Raw genomic sequence first — 13,812 nt, 5'->3', positions numbered from 1 at the left:
GGATTGCAAGTTCTTGCGCATATATGTATGCAGGATATGCAAGGTTTTGTGTATTTATAAATACTTGGCAGAACTGGAGGCAGAGGAACTGGGGAAGTTTCATCTGGATCTAAAGTCACACATGACTGCAGATGCAGAAATGTTTCAAATCATTATTTAAAACAAGAGAGGAAGGACAGATTAATGTTGAGTGGTAGAAAACCGTGTGAGCATAAGGTAAGTAACAGATATATAAGGAAGATTTACCTAAGAAGGCCATAAAAGTCATACTGAGCAGATTCAGCAGAGAAAAGAAAAGTAGATAAGCTGTTTATTTTCCCAACAAGCTCAGAATTACCTGTCATTTTTAAAAATGTTCCTCATCAGCATCAGTCCAGTACCTCATCATAGGATGCTTTTCTATCTCATCTTTCAAGTAAATTTCCTCTTGGCAGTTCTTCACAGATGCAGTTCATTGGAAAACCCACAATGAGAGATTTCTCTGAGTTTTGCTGTAGCAGACAGCAGTAGGTCTGACAGCAGGCTGGTTCTTTTGCTGGCTCAGATTTTATTTTTTCTGGATACAGATTACATAAAATTGTTACTCAAAATGCAGTATTTGTGTTGACAAACTGAGTCTGAAGGACAAAAGCAATAATCAGAGTAAATAGAAGGTTACAACAGATTTATCTTATTTTCACCCCTTACATGAGATACATGGTGATAAAATGTCAGATTATTTTTCAGCGTGAGATACTGATAATTGATTACTAAAATTCAATATTAACGTTATATTATTACTAAAAAAACCCCAACCCTGTACCGCTATCTCTAATATTTTTTCAAAAGTAATTATTTTTACAGCAAACAACTCTTATCTGTAAAGGACCTAAGATGAGCATAATGCAACATTTCAAAAATAAGACTTACCCATCAGAATTCAGTCACACATGGTTGATTTGGGCCAAATAATAAATCTTCACAACGAATCAATTTTGGGTTCAGAACGGTTTTGACTGAATTTTATGAAATCGTCCCCATACTGGATGATGTGTCTCATGGCGCTCAGAATCAGAGCATCAACCTCTCTGTTCATGTTGATTTCTTCATGATAGTTCTTCACAGGGAACATGCAGTTCAGTGGAAAGCCCATGTTCGCCTGCGCTGCCTTCATCTGAAAAAGAAAACATGTTTCATCAAACCACAGCTTACAGTTCAACAACCTGACTTCCTACTGGTGAACCATCACTGCTCAGCAGTCACACAGGATCAGTACAAAGTGTTTCAACATAACTGAAAAATGTCAAAAGTGATTTGTGTTTAGTATGTCTTTTATTTTTGAGCAGGCCCGGATGATGTTCAGCGGCAGCATTCACATGACTAAAAAGATATTAGACTGTCAATGAAAAGAAATACAGGCCATTATTAACCCAGGTATAAAGGTAAATACCATAAAATATGTAAAGAAATACAATAGTTACCAGTACTAAATGGAAGATTTATTTTTGCAGGTATGATAAATAGAATCTAATTAGATTAATAATATAATAATCCTAATTTTCTAGAAATGAGGCTTGAATTGCTAATCTTAAATAATTGTATAAATTTAATTACATTATCTGTTACTGTTATTTTAGATTTAAGATATTTTATGCCAGCCCTAGATAAAAAAAATCAGAGTATTTATAGATATTACTGTTATCCTTTGTTTAAAATAGGACTAAACACATGAGAGATAACTGTCAGGACAAACAACATGCATTAAAAGAAACAGAGTAAAGTTCTTTTCTAGCCATCAGCCTTTACTTCTGTTTACCATATATTATGTATGCATGAATACTTTTTAAATATTTTTACAACAATGCTTCTCTTTATATAGGCAAAAGAAAGCAATGTCTTAAAACTTTTTTTAGAAGAACAGGCACATATTTTCTGCCATGTTAGATTCTATTTATCTGGTCAAAGAACATAAAAAAACATCTTCATTTACAAAAAACTCACAGATGGAAAATCTTTCCCACTTAACACACATACCAGAAACTTGTGTCAATTGAAAAAAAAGACATTCAAAGAACTCTATAGATTAAATGTTGCAAAGTTTACAAACCAAGTTCCAGTTATATATTTTCACACTTGTCACAAAAGTTTTTTTATTCAGTAGTAAACTATTCTTAATGGACATTCAATGATTTACTAGATATTCATGAAATTACTAATCAAACAAACCTTTTCTTTCACTCCTTTAATCGCATATACGTTTATTTCCGCATGCATCTCAAGGGAAAGGTCGTCAATTTTGGTGAGAATGGTCACCTGTGGAATTTCTGTCAGCATAACAGTAAAAAAAACATTAATGATGGTTGTGTTTCTGAAGTAAAAACACCGTAAATCATGACAAAATCATTAGGAAGGGAACAACAATAAACCATCAATGGTCTCACACTCCAGCACTCACAGACCAACACACCTGAATCGACTGGTCAACTTCTACAGAGCTCTGCTTACATCTGAACCGATTCAGATTAGTGGTTGCAGAAAGACAAAACCTCTAACATAAATAATGATTTATCCTTGTGTCTTACCTCAGAACATTAGAAACAAGATGTTTCAACACATTTTTATCTTGATTCTAAAAGTATACAATGAGCTGTCATTAGATATAGAAATGTTTAATATCCCTCCTAAATTGAAATTTCTACCGTTTATAACGATGTCTTGCGTGTTTTGTATTGTTGTTCTGTCATTTTCACATGTCATAGTTGTTAATGTAAACAGAGTTAAGAGGGCGTGGCCAGCAGCAGCTCATTTGCATTATAGTGACGTAGCATTAAAACAGCTCAAAACAGGCAGAACTGATTTGGTGAAATCTCAAGATATGAGAATAATTTTGTATATTAATTAAATGCAATGAAAATGTTTTGTTTAGCCCACAGACCTATCATACAGCTTGTTCAAGTAAGCATAATAGTGGACCTTTAGCTCTCTGTCCGAATTACTGGACCTTTCAAAAGTTACCCCAACAATACATTAAGAAATTTACACACTTACGCAGTGCACTGGCTTTGAGTCTTATATTCTTGATTTTTTTCAAAACTTCAGGGTCCATTATACTTATTTTGTCAGCCGGAATGACACACACCAGAATCTGCACTTTGTCATTGGGAGTTGGACGGGCGTTGTAGAACTGATTGTCCTCAGTTAACGGAGTCTCAGGATTGAACTGAAAAAAGAAAAAGAGACGCATTCAAATTAGTTGTATGTGTAAATAAAAATGCAGGTCTAAAATCACCTTTTCAAAAAGATAATCCCGATATCTAGTTTACCTTGTACCCTTCCTTGACATGACCCTTTAATGCCAGTTCTACGTCTTCCACCAAGACACCTTTGAGTTTGCTCAGGCCCATCATGTCATTTAAGATGAAAGGATAAAACGAGTCATCATCCTTTTCGATCTGATGGGTTATGTACTGAATCGCACAAAAAGAAATGTAAAGATTGAATAAATTAGTTCTATAAAGTAAAAGAAACATAACTGCTTTGCCTTAAAGCATCTGTAAGTTTAACATCAAACTTATATTGAAATAAAAGGCAAAGTTACCTCTTTGGTAAAAGAATCACCCTCAGTGTGATCAACCAAGGCCTGAGAGTAAGGTCTGCCGCGCAGGACGGTTTGGACAGAGTTGATGAAACTGGACTTTCCGGCTCCAGTTGGTCCATAAAGGAGAATCCTGAGTTTCTGATCTTCAGGCCCGGGTTTGTACTCATTGAGAAACTTCCGATCATCCTCACTGTTACTGATCAGAATCAAACACAAACAGCTTCATAGCTTTTCAGAGTTAATTTATCTTTGGAACACAGATTTCCAAGAATGGGGAGATAATATCCTCAGTCAGTCATAAATCTTTTAAACCCATTTAGTTCTTCCAGGGTCAAGAGGGAACCGTGCCTTTAACTACAGTAGGCACAAAGGGCATGTGACAAATACAGACTTTGATTTAAGATTTAATTTGGTTTATAAGTATTGCTTACTTGAGTGAGCCCTAAGTGTACTAAAGTGACAAAACACATTTAAATGTAAACAAAAAAAGTAATTTTCTAATGTAACTTTTGGCAAAGCTTAATGACCAACATCCATAAGATAATAAGACACTATCAAACCAGGAACTTACTTTTACATGTCTATTAAATACATTTTTATTTTTATTTTAAAAAAAAATGTTTCAAAAATCACACTTACATTATCCTCCAGGGTTCAATATGAACTGAAAATGTAATCAAAGGTTAAGAGAAACAAAGATTAACAAACTGCATAAATATTTAAAAGAAATGAAAACTTGCTCTTTCAGCAAAGTTTCAAATAGTGCATGTTGTAAATATGACTTATAAAACTAAGAAAAAGTACAGTGAGATGAAAGAATCGTTTTATTTGACACCACAATTTTAGGGCAAATATGTCAATTTTAAGCATAAAAGAATATGACAAAAAGATGGCTGCCTCAAACTTTTTGTTGTTTTTTTGTTTGGGGTAATATTCATAACAAATCCAACATCATCTTCATTTTTGGGCTATTGGTCAAAATAGACCAATAGTTCATCTCGTTTATGTGATAAACAAAATAAACATCAATGTCTGGCGGTCATTTAGAATCATAACACTTTGAATAAATTAGGGTTTAAATTAGTGACATACAGATATATTTTTTCTTACCTTTCATATCATCTTCTGCTTCTGTGGGAAAACAAACAAATACTATATTTAATATGCTTAAATACCCCTGATTTGCCACTAGGTGGTGATAACAGTTTCTTTATCTACATGTCAGTTTGTTGCATAGCCACAACAGATTTCCAGTTTTCTATATATATATATATATATATATATATATATATATATATATATATATATATATATGTGTGTGTGTACATATATATATATTTTTTTCTTTTTTTTTGAAAATCTCCTTTCATCACTTAAGGACAAGTCAATATGCAGCTGAAAAAGTTAGTGTGTAGATCAAGCTGTGTGTAGTTCCTCTTATTGGCTGCCAGATCTGAAGAAATGTGAATTTAGTAGTTTTGTCTTGTGAGCCTTGAAGTTCCATCATATTATTAATTATGACTTGTCTGAAACCTGCTCCAAAACATTAAGTAGCTGTCTTGTTGACCATTTTGTCAAGCAGGATAAGATAATAAATAAAAATCTGTAAATTTGTTTATCTGTGGGGGAGGAATGGTGGCGGTGTGTCGGAACATGCAGGCTCTGAGGTAAAAGTTTTCACACGACTCAAAACATTTTTCACAGAAAATATCCATTGTAGTAAATTTCCTAAATAAAAGGCACTTTTACACCTTTTGTTTCTAAATATAAATTCTTCATGCATAACACATGTGTTAAAGTTAATAATGTACCACAGTACACCACCAACCAACAGAGCAAAAAGGTTAGAAAATAAAGAGACTTCTTAAATTAAGACAATGTATACCAATTTCCCATAACTTACTTACCTGGGGATTTAGACTGAGATTGTCCCATGACTAGAAAATAAAGCATGTGAGCTCATTTGTAAAGTTTATTTTATGGCAACAAAATATGTCTTCAAACATGACTTGAAAATTAACATTGATCAGTTTACAATTTATAGCTTTAAAGAAATTTCTAGAAAGATCTTTAATAACTCAAAATGCTTGAAATAAACATGAAACTGAAAAAATACTTTAATCAAATTAAGAAAAAACTATTAAACATAACTATACTTTCAGTTTAGTCAAAGACTCATTTAAATCCGACATTAAAAGTGTAAAATATTACCTTTTGTTACCTGAACAGAAGAGCAGTCACCTTCCAAAGTAGACTGAGACGGTTTTCTACAAAACATCCAATCAAATCCTCCGTTTCACTTTTGCTTTTAAACCAGTTAGTTTCTAGACCATACAAAGCTTTGACTTTTTCCAAATATTTATTACATTAATATATTTTGCAGTATTATACTCAGTATTATTGCTAAAAAACTATATAAAAAAATCATACACCATAACAAACATCAAACCAAACTCACTTTGTTTCAACTGTCCTAAGAACATCACCAGTTATGAAACAAGCAATAAACAGCCTTTGGTCAAGTACCATAATCAAGATCATCAAGCGAATAAACAAAAATGCTAATTTACATTCCAGTTATGAATCAGGTGGCCTTTTAGCCGTGAAGGTAAAAGCCCACCGTCTTTGTCCATATAATTTAAACTCACTGTTTGTAGGGAATGCTGAATGTATTGTAAAGAAACATGGGGACTTATGATCAAGTTACATCACAGCACATAACAAATGACAAGTTTGCACAAAGCAAAACATCTGATGTCTCTAGACGTTGTGTAACATGTAGAAACAGGCAGACATTTACGAGAGGATACAGGCTGTGACAGGTGGGACACCAGCGTGAAAAGGACACAAACGGAAACAGTAATCTGTTACCTTTCCAACTATGCAAGCACTTTAGCTTGGGAGATGAAATGGAGAGGAAAAAAACACTTCTTGCAAAGATTAAAATCTAAACCAAATGTATCAAAAGACTGTGGAAAAAGTTTATCTCACTGTTTCAGGCTGGGACATGTTCATCCCTGTAATTTTGTTGAAAGTAGTCTAAAACATCCAAATTTGATGTTTTACTGTGTTTTGTTTTACTTCAACATGTAAAATTAAACTTTAAAATACACCTGGTCGCACCTGGTCGGCTTTAAAAAAACCAAAGTAGTGAATTTGCAAAAAATAAAAGTCATAAAGGCTACAGATTTCCAGCTTCCCTCTGATGAGTCTCTGTGTTTTTACATCACTATTTGGCACCAGGTGTGATTTATCCCAGGGCTGTTGGTGGTAAAAAATTCTGAGCCTTTCTTTTATGCCTGGGAAAGACATGAGGGATGTTATGTATTCAACACACCTTTAACGCATAACGTAATACAGTGTATCACAAAAGTGAGTACACCCCTCACATTTCTGCAGATATTTCAGTATATCTTTTCATGGGACAACAATGACAAAATGACACTTTAAAACAATGAAAAGTAGTCTATGTGCAGCTTATATAACAGTGTAAATGTATTCTTCCCTCAACATAACTATATAAACAACCATTAAGGTCTAAACCATCAAAAGCAACTATACCCAAAAGTGAACGTTCCTTAAGTGTCAATATTTATGTCACCGTTATTTCCCAAAACTGCCTCAACTCTCCTGGGCTTCACAGGTTGCCACTGGAATGCTGTTCCACTCCTACATGATGACATCATGGAGCTGGCACACAGTCAAGACTTGACGCTCCTCCACCTTCTGCTCGAGGACGCCCCAAAGATGCTCTGCTGGGTTTAGATCTGGAGACACGGTTGGCCAGTCCATCACCTTCCCTTTTGACTCTTTATATAACTGTATTTCATTTATTTATATTAGGCTCAGGGTTGTAACATGCAGGAACTGTCTTTTCTTTTTGCAGTTGCTGAGGTCCAGTGGTGGTGATGTTGTCTTCCTCTTCTGTGTGCTCAAATTCTCGAATTTGGGTTGTCTCACTGCATCTGGTGCTTTAAAGGGTTTTTTTTTTGGTTTGCTGTGTTTGGTGGATGCCGTCTCATCTACCGGTAACCTCAGCTACTGTTTTTCTTCTGTTTTCTTTTTCTTTTATAGGGAAGTGTGTTTTTAAAAGAGTATTTTAAAACAGAATTTAATAAATTGCTTTGTGAATCCAAGTCCTGTCTCAGATGTCAGAAATACCTGCATATCTGAATACCTGTGTGCCTTAAAAAGAAGATAAAATTCTTTTGAAGGCACACAGGTAAAAAACAGTAACATTCCCTGGGTGAAATTTCCAGGGAATATTACTGAGGTGGATAACTCAGTAATATGTCATATGTCAGACACTTGACGTCAGATGTCAGCTATGCGGCTGGGCTGATACAATTTACAATCAGTCTAGGGCTCCATGGCTGGGATGCCAGTTTTGACGAGTCTGAATCGCTGCCAACAAAAAACTCCACTTCATCTCCAAGACGACAAACAAAATATGCGTCCAGTTTTTTGGCTTTTCCTTGCTCTCTTTTTTCCATCCTTTCCACTTTGCCGCTCCATGGAGCTCCACTCCTGTTAACAAGTGACTGATGACGTTGGTGGGGGGCTGGTGACAAGTTTTACCCAGAATACACTAGGAGACAATATTGGCAATCCACTTGTTGTTAGGTCCTGGTTTTTTTTAGCTTGTTCCTTTGGGTTGCTGAGTTATCTCCCCACTAGATGGAGTCCGAGAGGTGGCGGGCTGTGGTTTCATTGATGATGTCATCCTCTCACCCGAGGCTGATCATCTAATTGACGGCAGCATAAGAAGGTGGAACGCCGGTACTTCGACGCCAGAGTGTCAACCTTAGATGGATCCTCCAGCCCCTCAGAGTTTTGCTCCGAGTTTTCCTCCTTCTTGAGATCTGCCTGTTGTTGTGCTGTGCTTCATTGTGGGTTTTTGCTCTCCTCAGGATCCTTCCACATCTGGTTGCCTGACCACTGGTTTCTCCCACGATGTCATGGGATCTTGCCCCATAGATGCCTGAAAGCCAAACCTCATGTGTTACTGTAAGATTCTGCCAGCCGTTCAGAAGTCTCCGACCGGCCGTTCCACCTAAACTCAGCCGCTTTCAAGGACAAGCCTCCCTGTCCGCCCTCCAACGCCACTCACCGAACCACCAAGCTCCACGGAGAAGCAACTCTATAGGTTAGAAAGAACTCCAGGACCAACCAACCCCCTCCAAGCCGTTCGGACGCACAGAGCCATGCACCGAGAGCAGCCAAGCAGTTTTCTGGACCAGCTTCGCTTTAATTGTTGCTTGCTGTAAATAAAACTTTTCATTTTTACATCCGTCTCTTTGGTGTTCATGCATGTGGGTGAAATCCGTTAAACCCATCATGACACTTGTAATTTTTGTCAAAGTTAAATGTAAGGATAAAATTATAGCCAGTCATGTAGCACAACATTCTAGTCAATATTTTACACCCACTATATCACTAAAACCAGTCGGTTCTGTAAAGTTTTTAGCAACCTACTATATAATCCTACATACACAGTGGTCATTATGAGAGGGCCTGCCTTCCCCTGAAGGCTTGGTCCCTGAAGTCATATTCTACCTCCCATTCAGGCCCCATCCCCATTTTCAGGGGTTGTATTCAGTCACAATGCTTCCCTATTATCATAGTCCCCAAAAAATGCATCATTACATGATTTAATGACGGGCCTGTCACTATGTCTGAGGTTGTGAAATCTTTTGAGTGACTGTTGTTGAAGCATCTGAAAGAAGTCACAGGCTCCCTTGTATCCTGCTTACTGGCTAAACAGGGCAGCAAATGATGCAGTCACCCTGGGACTAAACTTGATCCTGCACCATCTCACCCACTCAGCGTTACACACCAGGATCCTGTTTGTGTAACTCAGCTCAGCCTTCAGTACCATCAACCCAGACATCACTGGTCTGGTCAGAACCACTTGGATACACCTACAGCTCAATCAACATGGAGTTTGACTTGGTCAAGACTTTGGATAATGTAATGGAAAATTTCATAATGTGCTCCTCGCCTTTGTTTTTTAATTATCTGAATAGCTTTACCATAAAATTGGTCAGCTGCTCTCACATAGACCTCTACAGTCAATGTGAGGACGAGTCTATATAGCCATAGACTCGTCTATGGATATATTTTTTTAAAGAGTTCCTCCATTTGTTTTTCAATTAAGGAATGTATATGCTAACTTCAAATGTGTCAAAATCTCAGTTTATAGAACATTTCTCCAAAATCCCATGCTTATAGAAAGTGAAAGTAAATTGGTTTAAAAGGATATACATCTTGCAGCACCATCTCAGTCGTGCTCTGACAGGCAACTCAGTCTGTTTCTGATCTCCGTTAGAGGATTACAACATAAAGGTAAGTTGCTTTTTCCATTTCAATTTTAGAGGTCAATTTGCTTGTAAAAGTGAATAAATATTGGATGTATTTTTTTGTCATTAGTTTCTGTCATTATTATTGCATTTACTGCCAAGAAAAGCCAAGATCATCCCATTTCCCCATGCTGGAGATTTTAGTTTAATAATAACAATGAATACAGTTATCTTTAAAATTAATTACACAAGTGACATCAAGACCCAACAGTAGAGTCAGACGGTAATAACATTAATCTGGTTGTTATTGTGTCCTGCAAACTTTGCTTTAGTTCTTCCTTTTTCTGTCTAACCATAAAAAAATCATAGTCAGACAGAAAGAGTCATGAAACAGGAAGAGCAGGTTTCCTGAAGAAAGAGGAAGTGAGTTTCCAGCCTGCATATGTATAAAAATATTTCAGACTATTCCATATTTCAAAGCATAAAAGTTTTAAAGAATGAAATCTAAACATTTTTTGAGTAATTCAATAAGACCTAAAGTAAAATACTTACATTAGTATTGGTTTACTTATAAGAATACTTACACTTGTGAGAATGCTTACAAGTAAAACAAGTAACTGTAACTTTGGTATCAAATAATCCAAATAATGGATTATTCTTGGTTTCTTTTCAGAAAATGTCTGTAATAACTCACATTAAGATTATAATAAGAGTAACTAATAAGTAATGGTTATAATATTATGAATGAATGCTAAATCAGAGAAACTAAAAGGTTATAAATCTGATTTTGACATTGAACTGGAGATGGTGTAAAATGTGTAACTGTAACACCCTTGGGACTCATCACTAAAACCAACCTGGTTCAGTAACAAATGCAAGTTGTAATAAAGTGAAAGAGCGACCGTTAACAGGTGGCTCTGTGGACCTAGTTCACTGTAGGCTGCTCAGTCTGGCTAATTCACAGGGTGAAGAAGGAGGGACATCTGGATGGAGGGAGTCAGAAACCAGGCTTAATCAGAGTTTACTTCAGTTCTGGACAGGCTAAAACCCCAGCAGATTTAGGAAACTCATTTCACCCATTAGCTGGTAGCACATCTCCCTCCTCTCAGAAGAGGAAGTAGAGAGAGAGGAGGAGGGGGGGAGGGGTTGTGCAACAACATTACTGAAAATAATTGATGGTGTTGAAGTTAGATTTGATCCCAGATGTTTCTGTATTTCAGCTATGGGAGGATCTAGTTCTAGACCGCGTCCTCTTCCTCTGCGTAAGTTTGCTTGACCCCAATGTGTTTTTATTTATTATAATAAATAACATACATTTTATGTTTCTACAATTAACAGTTGTTGAAGAACCATGGCTGCAGATGAATTGGGAGTGAGTGACTATTCAATAATATATTATAGAACAACAATTATAGCAGAAATGTTCCATTTCAAGCCTCCATTATTTCTCGTCTAGCCCTCCAACCTTCCCTCAGCAGTCTGACTCTACTGTTGGGTTCCAGCAGTTATCCAGCCATTTGATTATGATCTGCTATGTCTCATTTGAAGCTCAGACAATAACTTGCAGCTAAAGGAGAAGTGATGTTTGTTTCCCTGAGCAGAGACAGAGAGTCTGACCTGCAGTTCATAAACAACTACAAACCTAAAGGTGAAGGTCAAGAGAAGTTCAGGATTCTTCTCCATGGACCAGTTGGAGCTGGAAAGTCCAGTTTCATCAACTCTGTCATCAGTATCCTGGAAAGTAGAATCTGTCGCAGGGCTACTGCATGTAACACCGGGCAGGGCAGCTTCACCCGAGAGGTAGAAAGAAAATTGTTCCTTCTTTATCTTGAAAGTCCAATGATTATTTATCCACTGGTCTGAGAACTGCTGAATATTTCTACATTCACATCATGTTCTCCCATCTAGATCTGATGAAATGGAAACAGAAACAGATTGAAAGACAAAATCTAGTCTTTAAAACTTAGAGGCACTAGTTCTGCTGTGACCTTGCAAGAATAGACAATGGATGGCTGGATGTTTTATTTTGAATGTTTGTTCTGGTTAACAGTACCAATCCTACAGGATTAAAAAAGGAAACCAGGATAACGAGTATCCTTTTGTACTAAATGACATGATGGGTTTGAGCAACGTCAATCGGAGACACAGAAGAGTCCATGTGAAAGACATGAAAAAGGTCATGAAGGGTCACATTAAGGATGGATACAAAGTAAGATTTTTGCATCAACTTTGACAGCAAAAGGAGAAAAAATAATAATTTGTCACTATTTTTAAAACTATTTAACTGTCTGTTTTCAGTTCAACCCAGAGAGTACTTTGTCCAACACTGACCCGTTCTATAAGCAGAAACCAACTATCAATGACAAAGTTCACATCCTGGTTTCTGTCTTTGATGCCAACACAGCAAATCTACTGGGAAATTCAGTTGTAGAGACAATTCAGGACATTAGAGATGATGCTACTGAGCTGGGTGAGCGAAAACATTTCAAAGAACAACGGAAAGCCACTTAAGTTGTTTCACTTTGACTAAGCTGAGCAAAATTTTTTGTATTTTCTGGATAATTTATCAATACAGTGAACTTTAATAATTTAAAAGTGAAATGTAAAATGACTCTGCTTCCTCTCTGCAGGGATTCCTCATGTGGTTGTTCTCACTAAGATTGATGAGGTCTGTCCTGAGACCAAAAAAGATGTAAAAAATGCCTGCAAGAGCAAGTTGCTACAGGAAAAGGTACATTATGTGGTGCTGGTACTTCTTATGGTACAGTCACATGGAGTTGGACATTTATTTTCTGTAAAATAACTTATGTAAATCATTATTTTTGACATCTAATCAAACTTTGCTTCATCATTTCTAATCTGATCTGCTTTGGTTTTAACTCACAGGTGAAGGACTTCAGCAAACTGATAGGAATCCCAGAGAACTGCATCTTCCCTGTGAAGAACTACCACTGTGAGAGAGAGCTGAACCATGACATTGATGCTCTGATCCTGAACACCCTGAGACACATCATTGAGATTGGAGAGGAATACCACAGCAGCTAAAAACGACCAAAATCTAACCAGTTTATATCTACAGATATTTTATTACTGAACCAAGCTACAAAACTGAAAGAAGAACATTAAATCAGGCATATTAAAGAGGTCTGCACAGTTTTAATAATAGACTAAAATATTTTAAATATTTTGTGAAGGTATTATACACACGTCCCTTTGCTCCATCCATCAAACAGGCTTTTTTCAGGTCAACATCAATAACGGTTTGATTTAGATTTTCTTGCTATGGACTACAACATTGTACCCAGTATTTTATGTAAACTGCATTATTTCAACCATTAAATGTAAAGATCAAAATAAATATGGTGCAGATTGCACCATATTTATTTAAACAAAGTGTTCTACATACATTATGAACACATTTAAGGGGGTTAAACTTACATCCTAGCTAAGCCTCCATGATTCTTCAGTGAGAAAGGCTGACATAAGAGGACTTATCTGATTTTCTTCTGATCTCAGGTGCCCTTTAGGATCCTTCTCACAGTTCAAATACTAATAAAGTTGAATAATGATTTTATCTACAGTGTGCAATAGCGTCAGAATCTGTTCATGTCTTTAAAAAATTACTTTTACACAATAAAGTTAATATGTTTGTACAATAAAATGGTTGTCTATGGAATGTAATTGACATGCTTGTAGCCCACAAAACAACTGTCTGTAAAAAATAAGTTACACAAGTTTTCAAAAATATACTTTCTTTGCAGATTGCATAAAAATGCAGCCCAAAACGCAGTAGTGCATCTATAAACCAAAATCAATTACATTTTTATAACACCTTTCAGCAACAAGACAATTCAAAGTGTTTTACATCATAAAAACACAAAAATACAAAGTCATAGAACACACAGTCAACATTAAATTTTGCCGTCATTAGACATC

At 36.2% G+C, this 13,812-nt stretch overlaps 2 protein-coding genes across 6 annotated transcripts; one reads left to right on the top strand and one right to left on the bottom strand.

Annotated features, from left to right (window-relative positions):
• Positions 1-524: 524 nt before the first annotated feature.
• LOC106925332 (interferon-induced protein 44-like) lies at positions 525-5,897 on the bottom strand. 2 transcript variants are annotated; one of them, XM_088001747.1, is made up of 9 exons: positions 5,789-5,897; positions 5,485-5,514; positions 4,688-4,708; positions 4,217-4,241; positions 3,578-3,773; positions 3,303-3,446; positions 3,028-3,199; positions 2,206-2,303; positions 525-1,153 (listed from the first exon to the last, which is right to left on the bottom strand). In XM_088001747.1, exons 1-9 carry the CDS (start codon positions 5,853-5,855, stop codon positions 959-961), a joined length of 948 nt encoding a protein of 315 aa, XP_087857873.1. In that variant the 5' UTR covers positions 5,856-5,897; the 3' UTR covers positions 525-958. The 2 variants fall into 2 exon arrangements, with proteins under 2 accessions (XP_087857873.1, XP_014855106.2); XM_014999620.2 differs by having other exon boundaries at positions 5,799-5,883.
• Positions 5,898-9,855: 3,958 nt separating this feature from the next.
• Positions 9,856-13,537, top strand: LOC106925329 (interferon-induced protein 44-like). 4 transcript variants are annotated; one of them, XM_088001748.1, is made up of 9 exons: positions 9,871-9,922; positions 10,841-10,884; positions 11,097-11,138; positions 11,215-11,248; positions 11,478-11,676; positions 11,927-12,085; positions 12,175-12,346; positions 12,507-12,607; positions 12,763-13,537. In XM_088001748.1, the coding sequence occupies exons 3-9, from the start codon at positions 11,099-11,101 to the stop codon at positions 12,919-12,921; spliced, it is 864 nt and encodes a 287-aa protein (XP_087857874.1). In that variant the 5' UTR covers positions 9,871-9,922; positions 10,841-10,884; positions 11,097-11,098; the 3' UTR covers positions 12,922-13,537. The 4 variants fall into 4 exon arrangements, with proteins under 4 accessions (XP_014855104.2, XP_087857875.1, XP_087857874.1 ...); XM_014999618.2 differs by lacking the exon at positions 10,841-10,884 and having other exon boundaries at positions 9,856-9,922; XM_088001749.1 differs by lacking the exons at positions 10,841-10,884; positions 11,478-11,676 and having other exon boundaries at positions 9,860-9,922.
• Positions 13,538-13,812: the final 275 nt, after the last annotated feature.

Source organism: Poecilia mexicana, unplaced genomic scaffold, assembly GCF_051168715.1.
Source record: "Poecilia mexicana isolate PSO_F unplaced genomic scaffold, ASM5116871v1 scaffold_21, whole genome shotgun sequence".
NCBI classification, from domain to species: Eukaryota; Metazoa; Chordata; class Actinopteri; order Cyprinodontiformes; family Poeciliidae; genus Poecilia; species Poecilia mexicana.
Note: the sequence above shows the minus strand (reverse complement) of the source record. Positions and strands in the feature narration are given on the sequence as shown.

Coding starts and splice junctions, on each gene's coding strand:
- LOC106925329 (XM_014999618.2), top strand. CDS start 11,099: ATGGGAGGATCTAGTTCTAGACCGCGTCCTCTTCCTCTGC. Junction 12,086..12,174: donor ACATTAAGGATGGATACAAA/GTAAGATTTTTG, acceptor GTCTGTTTTCAG/TTCAACCCAGAGAGTACTTT. Junction 12,347..12,506: donor AGATGATGCTACTGAGCTGG/GTGAGCGAAAAC, acceptor TCCTCTCTGCAG/GGATTCCTCATGTGGTTGTT.
- LOC106925332 (XM_088001747.1), bottom strand. CDS start 5,855: ATGTTTTGTAGAAAACCGTCTCAGTCTACTTTGGAAGGTGACTGCTCT. Junction 4,242..4,687: donor AGCAGAAGATGATATGAAAG/GTAAGAAAAAAT, acceptor TTACATTTTCAG/TTCATATTGAACCCTGGAGG. Junction 1,154..2,205: donor TTAAAGGAGTGAAAGAAAAG/GTTTGTTTGATT, acceptor TTTCTTTTTCAG/ATGAAGGCAGCGCAGGCGAA.